Here is a 24,224-nt window from a genome sequence, read left to right as displayed (position 1 = left end):
CAAATGAGACTATAACCACAGGTGTAAAACCACAATCTGTTGTCCTTGAGTTGATTCTAACTCTTAGTGACCCTATAGGACAGAGTAGAACTGCCCCAGAGGGTTTCCAAGGCGGTAAATCTTTAGGGAAGTAGACGGCCACATCTTTCTCCTGTGGAGTGGCTGGTGGGTTGGAACTGGCGACCTTTAAGTTAGCAGCTAAGTGCTTAATCACTCTGCTGCCAGGGCTCCACCACAGGCATAAAACCAAAAAAACCAAGCCCATTGCCCTGGAGTTGATTCCGACTCATAGCAACCCTACCGGACAGAGTAGAACTGCCCCATAGAGTTTCCAGGGAGCACCTGGTGGATTCAAACTGCCAACCTTTTTGTTAGCAGCCAAACCTTAACCACTACGCCACCAGGGTTTCCACCACAGGCATATAGTAGGAATTACAACCCATATTTGGGGGAGCAGGAAAACCCTGGTGGCGTAGTGGTTAAGTGCTATGGCTGCTAACCAAAGGGTCGACAGTTCGAATCTGTCTGGTGCTCCTTGGAAACTCTACGGGGTGGTTCTACTCTGTCCTGTAGAGTCGCTATGAGTCGGAATCCACTCGACGGCACTGGGTTTGGTTTTGGTTATTTTGGGGGGACACAATTCAATCCATAATAGATAGGATTGCAACAGCATATCTAATGCCTGTAATTGTGTTCCCAAAAAAGATGAATTTAAAGTGAATTATTACAAATCTAAAATTATATTTGTTCACTTCACAAAAAAATTGAAGACAGGCTAAAAAGTTATTTGCATGCAGGTTTTTATTTTCTTCTCTGCTTTCATTTTTCCAAATTTTCCACAACAAACGTGTGTTCCTTACATAATCAGAAAATAAAAACGGCATTTGGAAAACGAACTAAATAGAGAACAAACACTTTAACTTATCTAAAAGAATATCCATACTCTAATATATCATTAATAGTCATAAAATACACCAAACATGTCAAATGTACAATTGCTAGACTGAAATTTAAAATATTGAAAGGGAAATTTGAGTTTCTTGAGGCTACAATGTACCACTGGAAAAGGAGGTATTTTCTGCTCTTTAAAGGCTGTATTTGCTTATAACATTTCTTTTCAAAATGTAGAGCTTTAGTTGTTTCTTCTGAAGGAATTTAACTGGTATAATCTCTGCTTTAAAATTTTTCTCAAGGAATTTTGGTAGTTTGACGTTTTTACTATCATTTGAAAGTTATGTATGGTAAGCCTTGTGTTATTTACATGTAAAAGTAGCAAAAGCTCTCACTTCCATAAGAGCAGATGTCCGACATGGTGGCATGTAGCTACATGTAGATGGGACTACATGGGACACTCATAATAAAGTGCATGGCTGACAAATTGTCTGGGCAGGCAGCAAAGGCACCCAGGGGACAGTTTCGAACTAGCAACGAGGACACCTGTTTCCTGTACTGTCACTCACAAAATTGGAAACAGTAATTACTCAATGTTGACACTTATTGAGCTCCTTTCTGGCACTTGGTACAGTCTAAGTACTTGATACTCATTTCCTCATTTAATCCTTACAACAAGGCATAAGGAAGAGGTTACTGGTGATTATCCTTATTTTACAGATGAAGAAAACAGACATAGAGAAACTAAGGAACCTGTCTGAGGTCACGTGACTAGTGAGCCCTAGAACCAGGATCTGGACACACCCAGGTCCTAAAACACCCCACACAGCCTCACAGATAACACTGCTCCTCATGCTTTTCCTACACCTGTTCCCAGACGCATTACTATCACCACCAAAATTTACCTAAATTACAAACAAGGTTAAATGAGTGTAAATTGCTCTTTGAATATAAGTGTCACAAACTATGGACATTAAATCAGATGATACCACATAAGGTGTGGAGTTCTCTCACCCCTGAGAAACATTGGAATTCATTAGCATAGAAATAAAGAATCATCATTCCCATTGTCATTTCACCTTATTATCTAAAAATTATTTTAGATATTATCTGAGATTACATTGATTACTAATATTTAATCATTTTTGTTGTATTTTGTACAATGTAATTTAGGCTGTACTGAGTTGTGTTTATAAAATGAGGGTGTGGTAAGAAGAATTCTTAAGATGCCTCTCCCAAGATTCCCATCCTGTGGTTATTCAAATACTAATTTAGGTATTGCTCTTTTTTTTTTTTTCTGAAGGAAACCCTGGTGGAGAAAGTGGTTAAGTGCTATGGCTGCTAACCAAAAGGTCACGGGCACTCCCTGGAAACTCCATGGAGCAGTTCTACTCTGTCATAAAGAGTCGTTATGAATCAACAGCAATTTTTTTTTTTTTTTTTATGAAGGACTTTGCAGATGTAATTAAGGTTACTAATCAGCTGATCTTAAAATAGAGAGATTACCCTGGATTATCTGGGTGGGCCAAATGTAACCACATGAGTCTTTAAAAACAGGAGAGGATGACAGAACAGTGATTCCAAACGTGAAAAGGATTCGAAGCTCCATTACTGGCTCTGTGATGTAGAAGCCCATGTACTAGGACTGGAGAAAGACCTGTAGGAGCCACGGGTGGCCCCCAGCTGACAGCTAGCAAAGAAAGAGGAACCTCAGACCAACAATCTAAATGAGCTTGGCTGTAGATTTTTTTCTAAAGTCTCCATTAAGGAACACGTCTCTACCAATACCTTGATTTTAGCCCAGGGAGACCCATGTTGGATTCCTAGCCTGTGAGATAAGTGGGTATTGTTTTAAGTCATTATGTTTGTGATCACTTGTTTTGGAAGCAATAGAAAACTAGTAACACCAGTTGCTGTCAAGTTGATTCTGACTCCTGGTGACCCCATGTGGACCAGAGTAGAAGTGTGCTCCGTAAAGCTTTCAATGGCTGATTTTCCAGAAGCAGGTCACCAGGACTTTCTTATGAAGGACCCCTGGGTGGACTTGAACTTCCGATCTTCCAATTATGGGCCAAGCACATTAGCCGTTTGCACCACCCAAAAACTAACACAGAGGGGAAAATGGCAAAGTTCAAAAAAAGTGTCTGCTATGACAAGTAGTAAATAACAACAAGTAGTTATAAGAGGAATCCAAATGCAGCAATAATGTTATGAGGGACAACTGGAGAGGAAGCCTGAAGCAGAGAAAAGCAAGCAAAAGGCTAAAGATTATTATCTACTATTGACTTTGGAGGGTTGACTTATTTGTTGTATTTTTGTTTCTAAGATGGGAGAGATTTGAATATGTCTGAATGCTGAAGTAGAAAGGGAGAGATTGAAGATACTGGGGAAAGAGGAAATAAACTCTGAAGAGGTAGAAGGAGATGGGATGCAGAGAACAGGTGGAGGGGTTGGCCTTGGAAAGAGCACATCTTCCTTCAAATGGGAAGGAAGGAAGAAAGGATGACTCCAAAAGCAGGTTGGTTATGAGTAGAGTGGCAAGAAACTGAGAAAGTTCTTATCTAGTGGCTTCTATTTTCCTGTGAAGTAGGAGAGGTTATTAACTGCTGAGAGTGACAAGGAGGTGGTGTCACATGTTTGATGAGTATGAAGGAGGTTTGAAATTGTTTCTGAGGACAATGAAAGAGATTCGTTGAGGGAAGCATGGGATGAGGCCAGGTGGCATTGAAGCCCCAGGAGGCTGGAGCTCAGAAATGATTAGTGTTCCCATCTGGTCAGCCACAGTAGCATGGGTATAAGAAACACTGGCTATCGGATTCATCCAGCAGTGGGATTTCTTGCCAGGCCAAAGCCTGAAAGGGTAATGATGTAAACGAATAGGGATTGTGGAAGTGTGTGACTGAGGTGAACTGACAGACCACAGGCTGTAAACTGGATAAGGAAGGAAGTGAAGGCACAGGGAACTGATGAAGTACAAGGGACAAGAGAGGGAATTTCCACTTCAGTTCTGGTTTGCTGTAGAAGTCATACAAATCCTTCCCAGTCAGGTTCTATATACCGTCAACTTTTCATGGTGTCCACCTTACCAGTCTTTCTTACAGAAAAACCAGGTACATTTCCAAGCATGACTGAAGGTTTTAAAGTACCACTCCCAAAGAGAGCCTCATGTCTTCATTAGTGGTTGTGATCCTGATATACTTTATGATTTTTTCCCTCCCTTCCATGAAGCCTTCTTAATCTAAGCTTTCTATGGATAATAATAGCTAACATATATTAATATATGTCAGGCATGTATGTGTGCCTGGTCCAGTGAAAAATGCTTTACATGCATTATCTCATTTAAACCTCATTGGGAAAAAGACTCAGAAGAAGTTTGTCCTACTCTACTGATTTCACTGATGAGGAAGTTGGGACTTTAAGGAGTCTCAGTACCAATTGGTTGTAGAGCCTGAACTCAAACCCTGGCCTGTCTGACTCAGCAGCCCATACTCTTTGCCATAAGGCACTACTGTGCAGTCCCTATGAGTTGGAATCTACTAAATGGTGATGGGTGTTTATTTTGGTTTTAAGGTGCAGATCAATATATCACTTTTAACTGGATCATGTATCAATAAATGACGACGAGGAAATTGCAGTGACAAAAGATTCCTGTCCACTACACGTATATCTATTAAAAACACTTTCCTTTCGCCTTTCTCGATCCTTCAGAGGGAATTAGATATTAAATCCAGAGGCTTTACTCGATTTTGTGCCCAGGAAAAATGAGCAGTGATTCCTGAAAAGATAATAAGCTGTTTGTTCCTTCCGTTTGTTGCCATCAAGTCGATTCTGACTCATAGCGACTTACAGGACAGAGCAGAACTGCCCCACAGAGTTTCCAAGGAGCACCTAGGTGAATGTGAACCACTGACCTTTTTGGTTAGCAGCGGTAGCACTTAACCACTACACCACCAGGGTTTCCAATAAGCCGTTAGTACTGATTTTACTGGTGGAAAGAAGAAGAGGAAATATAAGAGAGAAAATCTTGATGGTCCTGATCTTCCCACAGCATAAACCTAATTTGTAGGAAATGTTTGGTGTAATCATTGCGCGGCAGAGCCAGGAGCACAGTGGTTAAACACTCCGCTGCTAACCTGAATGTCACAGGTTCAAACCTTCCAGCTGCTCTGCGGGAGAAAGACGGAGCAGTCTGCTTCCCTAAAGATTTACAGCCTTGGAAACCCTACGGGGGCAGTTCTACTCTGTCTTATAGGGTTGTAATGAGTCAAAATCGACTCGATGGCAACGAGTTTAGTTTGGAATCATTGGATGTTGTGGGGTTTTCATGTGAGGGTGTATAAAGGAAGAAGTAGCTTTTGTGAAGCAACTGATGAAAGGAGAAACGCCATGCCATCACATAGCCTGAAAATAAGCAAAATGTTATTAGGCAAATGGATATGTAGCTGGTTTTGATTTACTTTCATTTGAGTCATTGGGTCCCTAGCTCCTTTAATACTCAACGGGTGGTCAGAGGAGCATTATTAGAAATGTATATTCTCAGGCCCCACCCCAGACCTATGGAACCAAAATCTGCATTTTAACAGAATTCTCAGGTGGCCTGTATGCACATTAATGCTTCAGAAACTCTCCACCCATTCCTTCCCTTCATTCATTCATTAACATTAACTAGTCTCAGCTCAGAGGCCTGGTGGCACAGTGGTTAAGAGCTCGGCTACTAACTAAAGGGTAAAAAAAAAAAGGGTAGGCAGTTCAAATCCACTAACCGCTCCTTGGAAACCCTGTAGGGGAAGTTCTACTCAGTCCCATAGGGTCGCTGTGAGTTGGGGTTTTAGTCTCAACTCTATGAGAAATACTGGTAAGTGCTATTAATTTACAAGAATTGCATTTCTGCTTATTATAAGATAACTGAAGAACAGCTTTCTCATTTTTCAAATTCCTCAGAGTTATATAATTTCTCAACTTATTCTCAAATAAAAAGCATTTTTCTTTTTCAAGATATTCTTTCACAGTAATTTATTATCATGCAATGTTTAGAAAGTAGGATTTTGGAAAGTTAAATAAAGAAACTACACAGTTTCTTAAATTCCAACTTCCCCACAAAAGGGGTAAAAAAGCTGGCCTTGAAAGATTTATGGAAAATGGGTAGGAATAGCCACTTGAGAGTTGCCAAATTCAATGTCAAGGTTCCTGGTGGAGGCTCTGCCTGATGAAGGCTGATTTGATTTCCAGGTAAGTGCCAGCTCCTAATAGATCTATCTATCTGATCAGGGACACCAGCCTGGTTCACGGGTTCACGTATTGGGAAGAAAAATAGTGCCTGCTCAATAATGACAGAGTTCCTGGGCGGCACAAACGGTGAAGTGCTAGACTACTAAACCAGGGGTGCCTCAGGAGACAGGTCTGGCGATCTGCTTCTGGAGAGTCTAGAAAACCCCGTGAAACAGTTTTAGTGTACATATATGGGGTCGCCACGAGTTGCAATCAGCTGGATGGCAATAGGCTTTGTTTTGTTTTTGGGTCCATAATAAAACCTCCTCAGCATATAGTTTGTTGAACATATTAAACTGCCCCCTTTTGGTGTAGGGAACCCTTTGATGTTTTTAAAGCAATGTTATTAATCCAAATTAGATTTGAAATGCAGCCAACATCATCTATGTTACTTCACAGCCAATTCTAAGCCGATGTGCATATTTATATGTGTTTTTGGGGATTTTAGATCTTTGGATACTTCTGCTCAGAAGAAGATGTGCTTGCATCCCAGATGGATGACGAGAATTTGATTTTCCTTGTTTCTAGAAAACAGCGAGTTGTAATTTCAGGTGATATTTTCAATTTACCTTCCAAATTTGTATGTGTTTTGATATTTCCTCAAAGTAAGTAATGGGAACATAACATTTCTATAGAATCGTGGTTCACTTTCGTTTATTTGTTTGAGACTTTATAACTGGGACAGCTTCATATGCAATATCAGAAGAAACTACCTGCAGTTGAGACTGAGGTGTTATCATTGCTCTCAGAGACACTAACTAGAAACTGTGAGGGAGCCCATTTTCCACCTTTTCCTGAAGAGGTTGAAACTTCAGATCAAAGCTCTCTGCAATGTCATCACAGCAACACATGCCCCAGTACCTAACGGAATCACGTTTCTTTTAAAATGCTCTTAAAATTAAATTTTCGAGTTTTCACTAATGAAGGCTCCTCCCACACCCTCAATTATCTTAGGCAGGTTTAAGTTTACACGTCTAAAACCGTGAGCTTGGCCAATTACATGGGAGTGTTACCTCAGTTTAGGACATCTCCGGTTTTACGTGGTATTTATTTTTAAAGTGGTGCTTGGGACCCAGGAACTCCTTCTGATTCCTCTCCACTGTTGACACTTTAGGTTTTCTTTCCTTTCTTCCCTCCAGGGAGGGAGAAGGCAGGAAGAGGAAAGGCACACCTTTGAATTTGCTTCTGTCTTCCAGCTCTGAATCCTATATTCCAAGATGAAGTATGTAGTCAGATTCGAATCTGGTGTTCCTTAAAAAAAAAAAAAAAACACCTGAACTTACTTCACTCGTTTGTGAAGTAAGCCTCTCTTGCCCTCATCCTTCCTTAGCACGACCATTGGCTTCACCAGAGCCCCACCTCTGGCCAGGGCAACTATCATTGAAACAAGGGGCCTGTCCCTGCTGCCTCCACCCACTGAGCTAAGGGGGCTGGCTGTTGAGCAGGAGAGAACTGTTGCTGGCATCCTGAATTAATACTTTGAAGGCATTTTTCTAGATGGCAATTGAGCTATATAGTTCATTCATTTATTCATTCAACAAATATTTATTAAGGTCTACTATTTTTTTTTTTTTTTACTATGTGGACCAAGGTGACTGGGTGGCACGAGCAATTTGCTCTCAGCTATTAACTGAAAGGTTGCTAGTTCACACCCAGCCAGCAGAACTACAGAAGATAGGTCTGGTGATCTGCTTCCATAAAGATTACAGCCAAGAAAACCCTACAGAGCAGTTCCACTCTGTAACACATGGGATCGCCATGAGTTGGAATGGACTAGATGGCTACAGGTTTGGTTTTTGGTTACTAAGTGAGTCAACCACTGTACTAAGTGCTGAGAACACAGCAGTGAACAAAACAAGCAAAAATCCCTGACCTCTTGGAGTTTACATTCTAATGGGGAGAGATGGACAATTAAAAAAAAAAAAATCAAACAAGTAAAATGTATACACTGTCAGATGGTAGTAAGTGCTATAGAAATAAAGTGTCTAGTGTTTTGTTGTTGTTTGTTTTGTTTTTAAGAGCCTTAACAGCAGTATTAGAGTAGTTTCTTCTATACTGGAAAATCTGACCTAGTATAAGAATTTGATTCTGTGTAAACCATGATGGCGACAGTTCAAAGAAAGGATTCCTGGGAGATGAGGATAATCTCAAAATAAGAATAATTCCAAAGGATATTTAGAAAACTCGTGCTCTGTGAAATGTGCGTGTGTGTGTGTGTATGTGTGTGTGTGTGTGTGTGTGTCTTACCTTTTCTCTAGGAATTCATGCACAGCAATTAGTTTGAAAACTCTACATATTCAGATTAGTGTCTCTGGTAATAACTAAAATGCAATGGTTGCTGTTTTTTATGGTTGTATTCCACTTTAGTTTTTAAGTAATTCAGCGCTTTCTTGCAAAAAGTTGGCTGTTATCTTTTTCTTTTTTTTAAAAAAACAAACCTAACAAATGAGCTTTAGAGCCTTTCCTGCTGGAAGTTGAAATGAACATATGCCATTGACAGGTAGTAGAAGACGGGATGTCGTTAAGTGCATCGTCAAGATTCCTCAACTGGATTTACTAATAGCAGCATCTCAAAAAGGACTGTTAACAGTCTTTAATAGCCAGGTAATTCAAAAGCTTGGAGTCTTCGCTCCCTTCCTCTCTTCCTCCTTTCCTTCCTTCTTCCCTCCCCTTCTTTCCTTCCTTCTTTCCTCTCTCCCTTCCCTTCCTCTCTTCTTCCTTCCCTCTCATTCCTCCCTCCCTCCTTCCTTCCTCTCTTTTGTTTTGGCTATGCATTATGTGTATTCATCAAGTGCAGCATGAGCTAGATGTCAGAGTTATTCCAAAAAACAAAACCAAATATCACATATAAGAGGATGTTGCTGAGCCCTGGGGCAATTTTTGAGATGTTCAGAACTGTATTTGGCATTCTTCCTCAGGATATCATAGTGAACCATGTGGCATCAACACAATTATAGAATGATATGGGATACTTTCTCAGATAAAATCACAAAGACAAAGTGATTATGTCATCATCCTACCAAATAATGAGGGCTCATCAAAAACCTTGGACTTGGAGTTAAAAAGAAAAAAAAAGGCTCAATTCTAATCCCTCCCTTTTGTTAACTATGGCTTTAAAGAGGGAACTTAATGAGCCACTTATATCTTTTCATGCCTCTTTTTTCACATCTTTAAAAGGAGGACAGTAGAACCAGGCCTCTTTCTCTCAGAGGATTGTAGTGTAGGTCAAATGAGATAATAAACGTGGAAGGACTTTATCAGCAATAAATCCCTACATAGATGTAAGGCATCACTATTCTTAATGTCACTTTTTTCTAAATTTTTAAGTTTTGAACTTCCATTTTTAAACAAAAGAGGTTTTAATGGAAAGTATGATTTCACTATGAAAATAGAAGATGAATGTTTGGTGTTAAATTTTTTTTAAAAATCCAGTTATTCATTATCAACTAGTGATAAAAAAAAAAAAGTGATAAGCTTCATATAATTAAAAACATATTTGAAATATTCATCACGTGATGAAAATATCCACAGTAATTTTCATCCCTTTAGTAATCTACAGCTCAGGGAGTCTTTCAGAAGTTGAAGTCACAGGCAGCCGATTCTGTGAGGGGAAAGGGCCAGCAGCACCCTGGAGGTGGCATAGTGAGAGATTTGAGAGTGGGTGGGGAGCCTGGGTCCCCGCTTATCTCCAGCACTTACCGGTTGTGCATGTTATTTAACATCTCCATGCCCTGATTCCTCATCCAGAAACATACAACTTCCCTCACAAGGAAGAAGCACTCTTAATATGAGTTAATACACACATTAAATGCTTAGCATCATTGGAGGCACTCAGTAAAAGTTGGTAATAGCTATTATTATGGACAAATGATGTGAACACAATGAGTTTACCTCATTTTAATATGAAAACTCAATCTCTTTTTCTCTTGGTGCATTATATCCCTCCTCATTTTTTTGTCTTTATTTGCTAAAAAACAGAACTAAGTGGTATCTAAAGAATAATATAAGAAGAAAAATAATGACCTTCACAATGAAATAGTTCAAGATTATGTGAAATAAGTGAGATGGCATTACCATATTTCCATAGACATTTCACACACTCACTCACTCACACTTGCTTACATGCACACACGTGTATACTCAAAAGCACACAAACACACACATCTGTTTCTTATAAGATAATGGAATTGGAAAGAAAAGATTAGTTTAAAAAATTAAGTACTTTAAGATTTGAGACACAAGGAATAAAAGTAATTTTGAATATTGTATGCCTTACAAATAGGATGACACATTCTGGGAGAAAAGTAATTTGTAAGGTTAGGTCACAGGAATAATTTATTAAAAAGTAGACATTGGTTACTCAAAATACCTTCTAATAAGTCAATCCATAATTTAGGCTCTATCTGAAATAGAATAAATATGGTTAAGGATTTTCATGGTGCTTTTCGGAACTCTGGGTGATATAAACTGAAAATATCTATAATGATTCCTGCATCAAAGGTTAGATTTTAAAAATTCAGAAGCTATCTATAAGGATTATGAAACTTTTAAAGAAGGCAAGAGGACTTTAAACGTGTGACTTCCACTAAAGATGGAGGCCCAAAGAACAGGAAACCACGGGTGTTCTGTTCTGCTGCTCACCAGTTTCCTCACAGCATTTTACTTTTCCCATCTAGAAATAAGACCCTGGTGGGAAAAGCCTTTTTGAATTCTTCAGATGAAAGGTAATGTGTGAGTGGCCATCACTAAGAGTTTTAGTGATCTCCCTGATCGATTTTTTCTCCTTTTCACATAATCCGTTCCGTCTGGGCAGCCATCTCCCAGACATTTCCCAAGACCATTTGAGCATGCAAAAGAAACTAGGTCATTGATACACTTAAACTACTTGCCTTTACCTTGGGAGCAACTATCATGCCTCAAGGTCATAAGAGCTCATATTCATACGAGCTCTCTTTGAGGAACAAATCTGTGATTCTCAACTAGCATTGTATACAGAAACTAATATTTGCAGAAAAGATACTTATTGAATAAAAAAGGAAATCTACTGGATGCAATGTTCCCTGAGTTTTTCAGTAATACAGAGAGATACTTTTCAAATGAAACAACAGTTATTTTGTCTACCTCAATCATTCTTTTACATGCTCTTGCCACTGCTATTATTATTTGTATTTCCATTTTTTGGTATCAGATATTGTTCTGAATAACTAAAGAATGAGAGGTAGTCTGCCAACACAAGGAACAAATGATTAGTAAGCAGTAAATTAGACTAAAAACACAGTCACAATGCTTGAAGACAAGTCATGGACGTATAAGCCTTGCCAAAGCAAACAGTACATTAGTCTACAGAACTAGATTTTTCTAGGGAGGACGAAACAAGGAGGTACTCTAGGAAGGTAGAAATGTTAAGTAAAAGTAAATCAAGGAAATAGTGTATCGTTTTAGAATTTTCATTTTTGTTTTTAGTTGCAGTGCCAACTCGGTTTCATAATTCGCTTCCTTTATTTATAGATGAGAGTTCAGACCAGCACCACTGTTACGGTAAGTGCATTTTTTAAAGTCATTAAAGTCAGGGCTATGGTGATGGCTTGTCAAAGGGTGGCTTGAGAAGACAAAGTAAAGTATTATAATGAAATGTGCAAAGACCTGGAGTTAGAAAACCAAAAGGGAAGAATACACACAGCATTTCTCAAGCTGAAAGAACCGAAGGAAAAATTCAAGCCTCAAGTTGCAATACTGAAGAATTCTATGGGCAAAATATTGAATGATGCAGGAAGCATCAAGAGGAGATTGAAGGCATACGCAGAGTCACTGTACCAAAAAGAACTGGTCGACATTCAACCATTTCAGGAGGTAGCATATGATCAAGAACTCGTGGTACTGAAGGAAGAAGTCCAAGCTGCACTGCAGGCATTGGCAAAAAACAAGGCTCCAGGAATTGACGGAATACCCACTGAGATGCTTCAACAAACAAATGCAGTGCTGGAGATGCTCACTTGTCTGTGCCAAGAAATTTGGAAGACGCAACAAAAGACTTCACCAAAGAGTAAAAAGAGAAACTATAGGCTGGGGAAAAAAAAAAAAAAAATGGCTATCACATATCTAATCTCTAAAATCTATAGACTACTTCAACATCTCAATAACAAAAAGACAAGTAATCTAATTAAAAAATGGGCAAAGGATATGAACAGACACTTCACCAAAGAAGACATTCAGGTAGCTAACAGACACATGGAGAACTGCTCCTAATCATTAGTCATTAACAAACCAAATCAAACCCAGTGCCGTCGAGTTGATTCCGACTCATGGCAAACTTATAGGACAGAGTAGAACTGCCCCGTAGAGTTTCCAAGGGAAACCTGGCGGATTTGAACTGCCGACCCTTTGGTTAGCAGCCGTAGCTCTTAAACACTACACCACCCATTAGTCATTAGAGAAATGCAAATCAAAACTATAATGAGATACCATCTCACCCCAACATTACTGGTGCTAAAAAAAAAAAACCCAGAAAATAACAAATGTTGGAGAGGTTGTGGGGAGATTGGAACTCTTAGGCACTACTGGTGGATACAATCACTGTGGAAAATGATATGGAGACTCCTTAAAAAGCCAGAAATAGAAATACCATGCGATCCAGCAATCCCACTCCTGGAAATACATCCTAGAGAAATAAGAGCCATCACACAAAGAGACATATGCACACCCATGTACGTTGCAACATTATTCACAATAGCAAAAAGATGGAAACAACCTAAGTGCCCAACAACAGATGAATAGATAAACAAATTAAGGTGCAAACACACAATGGAATACAATGCAACAATAAAGAACAATGATGAATCTGAGAAACATCTCACAACTTGGATAATTTGGAGGTCATTACGCTGAGTGAAATAAATCAATCACAAAAGGGACAAATATTGTATGAGACCACTATTATGAAAACTCAAGAAAAGGTTTACACACAGAAAAAAAAGAAACAATCTTTGATGGTTATGAGGGAGAGGAGGGGTGGGGAGGGGAAATCACTAACTAGATAGTAGGCAAGTGTTAACTTTGGTGAAGGGAAAGACTATACACAATCTAGGTGAAGTCAGCACAACTTGACCAAGGCAAAGCCTTAGAAGCTTCCTAGACACATTCAAACACCTTGAGGGACTGAGTTACTGGGTCTGAGAGCTGGGGACCATAGTCTCAGGGGACATCTAGGTCAACTGGCATAACAGTTCATAATGAAAATGTTCTACATCCTACCTTGGTGAGCAGTGTCTGGGGTTCTAAAAGCTTGCGAGTGGCCATCTAAGACACATCTTTTGGTCCCATCCCATCAGAAGCAAAGAAAACAAAAGACGCAAGGAAAATATTAGTCCGAAGGACTAATGGACCACGTGAACCAGAGCCTCCACCAGCCTGAGTCCATCACTGACAGTTCTAACAGGGATCACAATAGAGGATCCTAGACAGAGCAGAACAAAAATGTAGAACAAAATTCAAATTCACAAAAAAGGACCAGACTTACTGGTCTGACACAGAGTGGAGGAGCCCCTGAGGCTATGGCCCCAGACACCCTGCTAGCTCAGAACTGAAGCCACTCCGGAAGTCCACCTTTCACCCAAAGATTAGACAAAAAATAAACAAATGTGAGGAACATGCTTCTTAGTTCAATCAAGTATAGGAGACCTAATGGACATCACCTGGCCCAAAGGAAAGACGAAGGCAGGAAGGGACAGGAAACCTGGCTGAATGGACACGGGGAACGTGGGGTATAAAACAAAACGGAGAGAGTGCTTACACATTGCAGGGGCTGCAACCAATGTCACGAAATAATTTGTGTATAAATTTTTGAATGAGAAACTAATTTCCACTGTAAACTTTCACCTAAAACATAATAAAATTTAAAAAAAAAAATCTGTCTTCATCACAGAAAATCTAGCAAATATCCACTGGGTTGGGGATCCAGAAGCATCGGTTTTCTAGGTAAGGAAAACTTAAACACTCGTAATCCTACCACTGTTACTATTGTGTTATATATCCTAACAGTGTGTTTTTGTTCTCTAAGCATGAATGACCAGTCCCTGGAGAAGGACATCATGCTTGGTAAAGTAGAGGGTCAGCAAAAAAGAGGAAGACCCTCAATGAGATGGACTGACACAGTGGCTGAAACAATGGGCTCAAGCATAACAGTGATTGTGTAGCTGGTGAAGGACGGGGCAACGTTTCGTTTTGTTATACATAAGGTTGCTATGAGTGGGAACCAACTTGACGGCACCTAACAACAACCTCAATAACTACTCAAAATCTCAATGAAGTGCCTGAATCAGCTCTGAAAATAAGATTTTTCAAAGATGGTAAGATTGTATGTTTCTTGACGAGGATCAAGACTAAGCTGTGAGCAGGAGCAAAGAAGGCCCAGGTCTTGCTTTCTGGAGTTAAACTGGCTGTAAAGAATTGCTTGGAAACTGGGTACTCTTTGGAAACTTCCATTTATAAGCTTCTCCTAAGTTTTCCCGAGCACCTACTATTGAAAAAAAAAAAAAAACTATTGAGGAATGTAAAAAATGAACACAACCTACGTTGTGAGAACAACAGGGAAGTAGCCAATGGAAATCATTGGAAAGCACTTTGAAAACAGCATTAAAAATTCTAATGCAATTTCGAAAGTTATTTAGTCCATATTGCTAGAGGCAGATGTTGTAAAGCCATGGTAACAGGCTTTCAGAACCCTGCTGTGGCTTTAAGGGTTGGGCAAATGCTTGAGTTCCTCACCCTGGGCATTCATGCACGAATTCACTGAGGTCCAAAGCAGGGCGTGAAGCTGCCTGGCAGAGGAGCTCTGGTTTCTTTCTAAGCCTCTGAGCCTCCATTTCTTAAACTGAGAAAAACCCATTACAATTCCTGAGATTCTGTCAAGAAGATTCAAGGACATGCCTGAAAAGATTGTAGCAGTTTCTGGCACAGCAGGCGCTCAGTGAGTGGGAAGTATTGCTCCTTCTGACTGTGTCGTTGTGGATATTATAGATCCTACCTCCGCCAGCTTAGTGACATTGGGCAAGACGAAAGACAAACTCGTTGGCCTCAACTTGATCATTGACCAAATGATTGCTAAGGTCTTTTCCAGATTAAAAATTTTAGGCATGGGGACAGGACCAGAGGATTTGCTTAATCAGTGCCCCACATCTAGTCTCCCGGGGTCCATACAAAGAAGTGTTCTCGCACCAGCGAAGAGCGCACCAAGAGGACTGCTTTGCCAACTGTCATGCTTTTCCAGGGAGTGGCTCCAGGCACTAGCTGAATTATTCTCTAGCTGAGGGTACTGAGAAGCTCAGGGTGAGAGTGAAGGGATAAGAATGACTGTCTCTCCTCAAGATATCAAAGGGAATGCGTTGTGAGGCTCCTCAGTAAATAAAGTAGGAAATGGGGTTGTTAACGTGAGTAATACGTACTCTTTAGTAACCATCACCATGTGATAGATATCCACCCCACCCCACCACCCCCCACACGCTAATTCTATGCTCTTCTGTCAGGATACCTCCTGGATTACAGGATGTGACTACCTCTCACAACTGAAACGAATTGTTGCCACTACAGAAAGGACTATTATTGTCTGGGATTATAAAGCTCAGGGGAGCAGCCAGGTACTGTGTCAAGAGAAATGTTCAAAGAAATGAGATTCTTTTTTCAAAACTAGTAGGACTTGAGCAATTTACTGTTTCTATCGAACATCAGTTCCCTCAAATGTAAAATTAGGGGATTTAACTAGATAAACTTTTAGATCAAGCTCAGCATTACTGTTTTGTGAGTCTAATTAAAAAGGAATGTTTTTTCAATTTGCTATATGTCTAATTAGTTGTTTTGTTTTTGAGGGAAAGAGGCTAATTTCTTTCCTTTTTTCTACGTTCTCTAATTGCAAGTATTATATTTCTGGCTATGCTCATGTTATCAAGTTCAAAGTATTTCTCTCCAGTCCAGCTTTATTTGGTAAGAAAATTACTAAAACCAAGTGCCTAATTCTGGCAAAAAAAAAAAAAAAAAATTAATGGGGTAGATGTTAATGTTAATCTCTTCCATGGCTGAGATGTTACCACTGAATTAATCCATAATATTTACTGAGCATTTGCAGACATGTAGAAGAAGCATTAAATAAGACTCAAAGCTCAATTTTGAAGGATATCATGAGCAAACATAATATATATTATGGACTGAATTGTGTCATCCCAAAATATGTGTTGCAAATCCTAAACTCTATGCCTGTGGTAAATCTCATTTGGGAATGGGTTGTGTTTGTTACGTTAATGAGGGAGGATTAGTGTAGGATGGGTCTTAAGTCAATCTTTTTTGAGATATAAAAGAGATTAAAACAAGCAAGCAGGCAAGGAGAGATAGGGTAAGTTAGATGCCAAGACACATGGAGATCTCCAAGGAACCAGGGAGGAGAAGCTGAAGAAGCAAGGCCATTCCACCGGAGCTGACGGAGAGAGGAAGCCCTCCCCTAGAGCCGGTGCTTGGAATTCGGACTTCTAACTTCCTAAACTGTAAGAAAATGAATTTGTTTGTTAAAGCCATTCATCTGTGGTATTTCTGTTATAGAAGCCCTAGATAACTGAGACAGAACTTGGTACCAAGTAGTGTGGGTGCTGCTCTAACAGATACCTAAAATGTGGAGGCGGTTTTAGAATTGGGTAATGGGTAGAGGCTGAAAGAGTTTTAAAGTGTCTAAGTAAAAGCCTAGATTGCCTTGAAGAGACTGTTGGTAGAATTATGGACGTCAGAGGCAATTCTGGGGAGGGCTCAGAAGGAAGTCAGGAGAGCTATAGAGAAAGTCTCTACCATCTTAGAGAATACACATGGCACCAGCAACAGAATGTTGCTAGAAATGTGGACATTAAAGGTGCTTCTGGTGAAGCTTTAAAAGATGAACATGTACATGATCGGACAATGGAGGAAAGGTGATGCTTTTTATGCAGAGGCAAAGAACTTGTCTGAATTACGTTCAAATGTTTGGTGGAAGGTAGAACTTGTAAGTACTGAACTTGGATATCTGGCTGATGAGATTTCTAAGCAAGATCTTAAAGGGAGGAATCAGGTGGTTCTTCCTTGCCGCTTATAGTAAAATCTGAGATGAAAGAGATGGAGTTTAAAATGAACTGTGCAAAACAAAAGCGGAAATTAAAGATTTGGAAAATTCTGTTGTACAAACTGAGGACACCTGTCCTAGAATGTTCACCAAGGACGTGCCTACACAATCTTTCGTTAAAGAGATTAAGCCTGTGACCGATGGATCTAACCAACCACCACGGCAGAAAACCTATCAGCTTAGCCTGAAGGGGACAGAGAAAGAACAGGAGGAAAGAATGCTGTCTGCCTCTTGGAATTCTACAGGCAGGAAACAGGCCAGAGGAGCTACATCTGTTGTCCTCCAAGAAAAGAAAAGAACCATTCCTGGAGCAGCTCAGAGATCAGCAGAACTGTTGGAAGGAGCACTGAAAGCAGGGCCTTTTCAGTTACAAAGGGTGAGGCCAGTCTCCTGGATCTCAGAGGGTGGGGCCATAGCCTCCTAGGTTTCAAAGAGTTGGATCTTTGTCAACTTGATTCCAGAGTATGGGGCTGCCATTAAGGTGTACCAGGGGGATGGGGCCGCCATACACAAAGGGCAGAAGAGCGGGGCCTGCCGGGGCCAAGGATGTAGGGTTGCTACTCAGATGGACTAAGAGAATGGGGCTACCCCCAAAGCCAAGGAGCAGAGTTGCCAGTGGGCCTGGAAGGTGAAATTGAAGTCCAGAGAGACGGGCCTCTACTCAGAATCCAGAGGGCATAGCCAACACCCAGAGCTTGGAAGGCAGGGCCATTGCCCAGATGGTCTCAGAGAACAGAGGATTATTTTCAAGCCTTGAGAGCGAATGTAAGTTGTTCTGCTGGGTTTTAGACTTGCTTGGTGCCTGTTATCCCTTCTTTCCCTCCAATTTCTCTCATTCACAATGGAAATGTTTACCTTGTGCCTGTTCTACCACTGTACTTTGGAAATAGATAACTTGTAGTTTAGATTTCACAGGTTCACAGATGAAGAGGAATTTTGCCCCAGGATGGAATATGCCTAAAATCTCACCCGTAATTGACTTAGATGATTCAGAAGATGAGATTTTGGGCTTGAAGTTGATTTAAGACTATTGGGATGATATGATGGGGTGAATGTGTTTTACGTGTTGTGGCAAGGACATGAGTTTTAGGGGGCCATAGGGTGGAATGTCATGGACTGAATTGTGTCCTCCCAAAATATGTGTTGTAAATACTACCCTCTATTATGGTTATAATCCCACTTGGGAATGGGTTGTCTTTGTTATGTTAATAAGGTAGGATTAATGCCCAGTGTATCTTGAGTCAACAAGTAAGTAAGGAAGCAGAGATGAAGGAAGAGAGATGCCAAGCAACATGAAGATTGCCGAGGAGCAGAAGGTCAAAGAGACAAGGACTTCCCTCCATAGCCAAGAGAGAAAGAAGGCCTTCCCCTAGAGCCAGTGCCCTGAATTCAGACTTCTAGCTTCCTAAACTGTAAGAAAATAAATTTCTGTTTGTTAAAGGCACCCACTTGTGGCATTTCTGTTATAGCAGCACTGGATAGCTAAGACAATGTACAATAAAATAGTACACTAAATTATGCAGTGAAAAACAGGAAGTGCAATAGGGGCTCAGGGAGAGGTGAGATCACTAAACATTGGGAGATTAACACAATAATTTAATGTTCCTCTGTTTTACTTGTGCCTAGCCTCAGTGAAAAACTAAACTTCTTTTTTTTTTTTATCCACAATGTTGTAAACAACTAGTGATGCCAGGATGATTTTAAAGGAGGCAGTTTGTTGCTTCCATTGCCATTGCCGTCTAGTTGATTCCAACCATAAAAGACAGAGTAGAACTGCCCCATAGAGTTTCTAAGGAGCACCTGGTAGATTTGAACTGCCAACCTTTTGGTTAGCAGCTGTAGCACTTAACCACTACACCACCAGGGTTTCCAGTTTGTTGCTTAGTGTACTTTATTTTGTGGTGTTTTACTACATCATGTAGTTATAACCAAGGCTTTATTAACTTCTGAAACCCTAAACTCCAATGTCCTGTATTTTGTTTGTAACCTCTCTTCCTTCCATCATCTCTTTCTTTCACTCTTGCTTTTCAATCCCATAGGACCCTCTAGTTCCTTGAAATCATCTTCTTCCAGTCTTTAGTTCCCCTCACTCTTCTCTTTTTCTCACCCATATACTCTACTGGGTGGATCATCTGGGCTGAGATCATCCTCACCCTCCATTATCTTAAGTCTATACTTCCAAACTGTAGTCATAGCGAGAGGCTATAGCCCTTCTCTGCTCCTTCACAGTGGCTGAGCACTATTAGAGAAAAACACAAAACCATGCAGTTTGGCATCAGGTTCTGCAAACACAGGCTCTGCAAACTCAGCTGAGCTCTCAGTGGCTTCCATTAATCTCTTTCTTGTCCTTGCCAGCTGGCTTTCCCATTCCTCTCAAGTGTTCCAAACCTTCATTACTCTTCTCAGGCCCTCTCCTTCTCAGCAGATGGCTTTGTCCCTATTTTCCTGAGAAAACTGTCCCTCAGACTCATCGTTTGTCAAATTCCAGTCCTCCCATCTATGAATTTAACTAGAAATATACCTCTGCCTTGCTTGCTTGCTTCCTTTCTTTCTCCCTGAAAATGAAATATCTTGGCATCTGATCCCATCCCCTCTGCCTCCATATGGGACATGGCTGCATAGCCTTCCCTCTCTATATTTTGACCTTAACCTCTCCTTCTAGGCCCTTCTTTCTCAATCTTCCTCTCTCTCAATTCAGGTTCCAACTGAAAGTTCACCTCTTCATTGTGGCCTCCTCAGACCATGGGATCTAAAACAACCTCTTCAGTCACTCTGCATCCAGAACTCTGTTGTTTCCTCAAGTACACTTCCCATTGTTTTAAATTATTTTTTTTATTCAAATTTTGAGATGTAGTACATTAAAAAGTCGACAGAGGAAAGTGTTTAGAATGGTAGGTCCACAAAATAAAAAACTTAGTCTTTTTCAACATGTCTAAAATTGAACTCTTGATTGATTTCAATCTTTCCCTTCTCCAAAACTGCTTGTTTTCCACACCATATCATATAAATGCATCACAATCCACCCAACAGATCACACCAAAAACTTTGCATCCTTTCTTTTCCTCCTCCTTATCACTACCGCTACCCCATATCTAATCCATCAAAAAGTCTTATCTGTTCTATCTCTATACCTGTCAATATCAAAGAGAATCACACTTTTTATCATGACTCCTTTTCAAAAATTCCATTCAATCAACACTTCTGATTAGGATTCACCAACCTCCATGGCATGAATCATGCTTACCCCTTAGTGTTCTCTTATTTAGGTCCCTTGCCTTCAAGTAATCTTCATCAATGCCTTCCTCCAATGGCACACAGATACCTGAATTTACTACTAGGCTGTCGTTGAGGACATTGATCACTTTGTTACAGTTTCTTCCTTATGAGGACCTCGTGAAATTTTTCTCTTTTCTGAAAGTAGTGGCTGTACTTCTGAGCTACTTTCTTGTTTTCACCTTAAAGACATTACCTTAAGCTGGGTTCTCTAGAGAAGCAAAACTAGTGAAGCATCTATCTATCTATCTATCTATAGAGAGAGAAAGAGAGATTTATATCATGGAAATGTCTCATGGGGTTGTAGAGGCTGGAAAGTCCCAAATCCATGGGTCAGGCTGGAGACTTCTCCTTACTCATGTAGCTGCAGGGGCTGGTGAACCCAAGTTTGGAAGGTAAGCTGGCAGTTCGCTGGCTCACAGACTATGAAGGCTGATGAATCCCAAGATCGGCAGGTAAACTGTTAGCTCAAGTCTTAAGAACCGGAGGTCAGATGAACAGGAGCCAGCTGCAGGATCCAGAGCAAGAAAAAGCCAGCGAGGTTTTCCCAGTAAGTCCACCTATATTGGATGCAGGCCACACCCCTAAAGAAACTCACTTTTAACTGATTGGCTACTCACAGTGGATACTATCATGGAGGTGATGTTATATCAGGCCTCATCATGGAAGTGATTACATCATTATATGGCTGCCAACCTATATTATAACCGTCAACCCACTGAGGATCATGACTCAGTCAAGGTAACACACAACCTTAACAATCACAGACATCATCTATTAATCACAGAACTCATCATGTGTCCTTTCCTGCCGTTGGTAGCTAAAAACCTTAAAGGTAAACACTCTCCTCTAACTTTTTAATGTACTATATCTCATGCCTTTATGTATTTCTGGCTTTATCTTACCTTTCCTTTCCTTGTGTTTGCTCTGTTCAGATTTCTAGCACCACTGTTTTTAAAAAATTATCTTCTTTTATATTATATGCGTACTATAAGCTAAATATCTTTTTTTGAAATAGGGTGGTGGTGTTGTTAGTTACATCAAGCCAATTTCAACTCATGGCAACCCCATGTGTACAGGGTTTTCAAAGCTGTGACCTTTCAGATTTCTAGGCCTGTCTTCCAGAGTGTCTCTGAGCGGGTTCCAATGACCAACCTTTCAGCTGGTAGTTCAGTGCTTAACCACTTATGCCACTGAGACAGGGTAGACCAGCCCTAAATAAGCTATCAAATTGTATTGTTTCTCAGACATTAATTTTTCCTCCAAGCAGACTGTGAGATCTTTGACAGCAGGAAGCAGTTTTCTTATTTAGGTGCCCCACCCCTTTCTCCACAAAGCACCTAAAGCACAACGTTGAGCTCACAGTGAGAGTCCATTAAATTTGTACTTGATTAACTTTTTTTTCCCCAAGTTCCTTTATTACTGTGGGAGTATCTGAAAAGAGGAACTAAAGAAAGTAAAAATTTTTATCGAATAATAGGGACAATACTTATTAAATACAGCAAGGTAATAACTAATTAAAAATATTCTTTTCCAGGAAAACTATTTTACCATAAAGCCCATGGATCACTGCCTCCTCTGTGTTTGTGTCGTGTCCCTGCCAGACCAGCTCTGCCGAGATGACATCCTCTTGGGAGATGATGGTGGCTTTGTGAACAAATTCACAGTAAACAGTGAGGACTTTGGACTAAAGCAGGCAAAAACCAAAAAAAAATTACAAAATCAGGTCTTAGACTCAAAGAACTTTAAAAGGTAAGTGTATCATATGGTTTGATGTTGTTAGGTGCCGTTGAGTTGGTTCCAACTCATAGCAACACTATGTACAACAGAACAAAACACTGCCCGATCCTGTGCCATACCCACAATTGTTGTTATGCTTGAGCCAATTGTTGCAGCCATTGTGTCAATCCACCTCCTTGAGGGTCTTCCTCTTTTTCATTGACCCTGTATTTTACCAAACATGATGTCCTTCTCCAGGGACTGATCTCTCCTGACAACCGTTCAAAGAATGTAAGACAGTCTCACCATCCTTGCTTCTAAAGAGCGTTCTGGTTGTACTTCTTCCAAGACAGATTTGTTCATTCTTTTGGCAGTCCATGGTATATTCAATATTCTTTACCCACATCGCAATTCAAATGTGTCAATTCTTCTTCGGTCTTCCTTATTCATTGTCCAGTTTTCACATGCAGGTGACATGACTGAAAATACCATGGCTTGGGTCAGGCGCACCTTAGTCTTCAAGGTGACATCTTTGCTTTTCAACACTTTAAAGAGGTCTTTTGCAGCAGATTTGCCCAACGCAATGCATCTTTTGATTTCTTGACTGCTGCTTCCATGGCTGTTGATTGTGGATCCAAGTAAAACAAAATCCTTGACAACCTCAATCTTTTCTCCGTTTATCATGATGTTGCTTGTTGGTCCAGGTGTGAGGATTTTTGTTTTCTTTATGTTGAGGTGCAATCCATACAGAAGACTGTGGTCTTTGACCTTCATCAGTAAGTGCTTCAAGTCCCCTTCACTTCCAGCAAGGAAAGTTGTGTTATCTGCATAACACAGATTGTTAACGAGTCTTCCACCAATCCTGATGCCCTGTTCTTCTTCATGTAGCCCAGTTTCTCAGATTATTTGCTCAGCATACAGACTGAATAGGTATGGTGAAAGGATACAACCCTGACACACACTTTTCCTGACTTTAAACCATGGAGTATCCCCTTGTTCTGTCCAAACAACTGCCTCTTGATCTGTGTACAGGTTCCTCATGAGCACAAGTAAGTGTTCTAGAATTCCCGTTCTTTGCAATGTTATCCATAATTTGTTATGATCCACACAGTCGAATGCCTTTGCATAGTCAATAAAACATAGGTAAACATCTTTCTGGTATTCTCTGCTTTCAGCCAAGATCCGTCTGACATCAGCAACAATACCCCTGGTTCTGTGTCTTCTTCTGAATCTGGCTGGAATTTCCGGCAGTTCCCTGTGGCTATACTGCTGCAGCCACTTTTGAGTTATCTTCAGCAAAATTTTACTTGCATGTGATATTAATGATATTGTTCGATAATTTCCACGTTCTGTTGGATCACCTTTCTTGGGAATAGGCATAAATATGGATCTCTTCCAGTCGGTTGGCCAGGTAGCTGTCTTCCAAATTTCTTGGCATAGATGAGTGAGCACTTCCAGTGCAGCATCCGTTCGTTAAAACATCTCAATTGATATTCCATCAATTCCTGGAACCTTGTTTTTTTTCCAATGCCTTCAGTGCAGCTTGGACTTCTTCCTTCAGTATCATCGGTTCATGACCATACATATCCCCTTGAAATGGCTGAACATCAACCAATTATTTTTGATATAATAACTCTGTGCATTCCTTCCATCTTCTCTTGATGCTTCCTGCATTGTTTAATATTTTCCCGATAGAATCCTTCCCTACTGCAACTTGAGGAATGAATTTTTTCTTCAGTTCTTTCAGCTTGAGAAATGCCAAGCGAGTTCTTCCCTTTTGGTTTCTTATTTCCAGGTCTTAGCATATGTCATTATAATACTTTACTTTTTCTTCCCAAGCCACCCTTTGAAATCTTCTATTCAGTTCTTTTAGTTAATCATTTCTTCCTTTTGTTTTAGCTACTCAACATTCAAGAGCAAGTTTCAGAGTGTCTTCTGATAT

The 24,224-nt window shown here is 40.2% G+C and overlaps 1 protein-coding gene across 1 annotated transcript in view; it reads left to right on the top strand.

Annotated features, from left to right (window-relative positions):
- The window catches only part of WDR64 (WD repeat domain 64), a 155,838-nt gene that overhangs the window by 17,983 nt on the left and 113,631 nt on the right, over positions 1–24,224 (top strand). Inside the window, exons 3-7 of the mRNA XM_049868224.1 lie at positions 6,608–6,710; positions 8,660–8,763; positions 11,668–11,697; positions 15,681–15,791; positions 22,101–22,315. Coding sequence (XP_049724181.1) covers positions 6,608–6,710; positions 8,660–8,763; positions 11,668–11,697; positions 15,681–15,791; positions 22,101–22,315 — 563 coding nt within the window. The remainder of the gene's footprint in view (positions 1–6,607; positions 6,711–8,659; positions 8,764–11,667; positions 11,698–15,680; positions 15,792–22,100; positions 22,316–24,224) is intronic.

This window comes from Elephas maximus, chromosome 24 (genome assembly GCF_024166365.1).
Source record: "Elephas maximus indicus isolate mEleMax1 chromosome 24, mEleMax1 primary haplotype, whole genome shotgun sequence".
In the NCBI taxonomy this organism is placed as follows: Eukaryota; Metazoa; Chordata; class Mammalia; order Proboscidea; family Elephantidae; genus Elephas; species Elephas maximus.
This window is presented reverse-complemented; position numbering and strand designations above follow the sequence as displayed.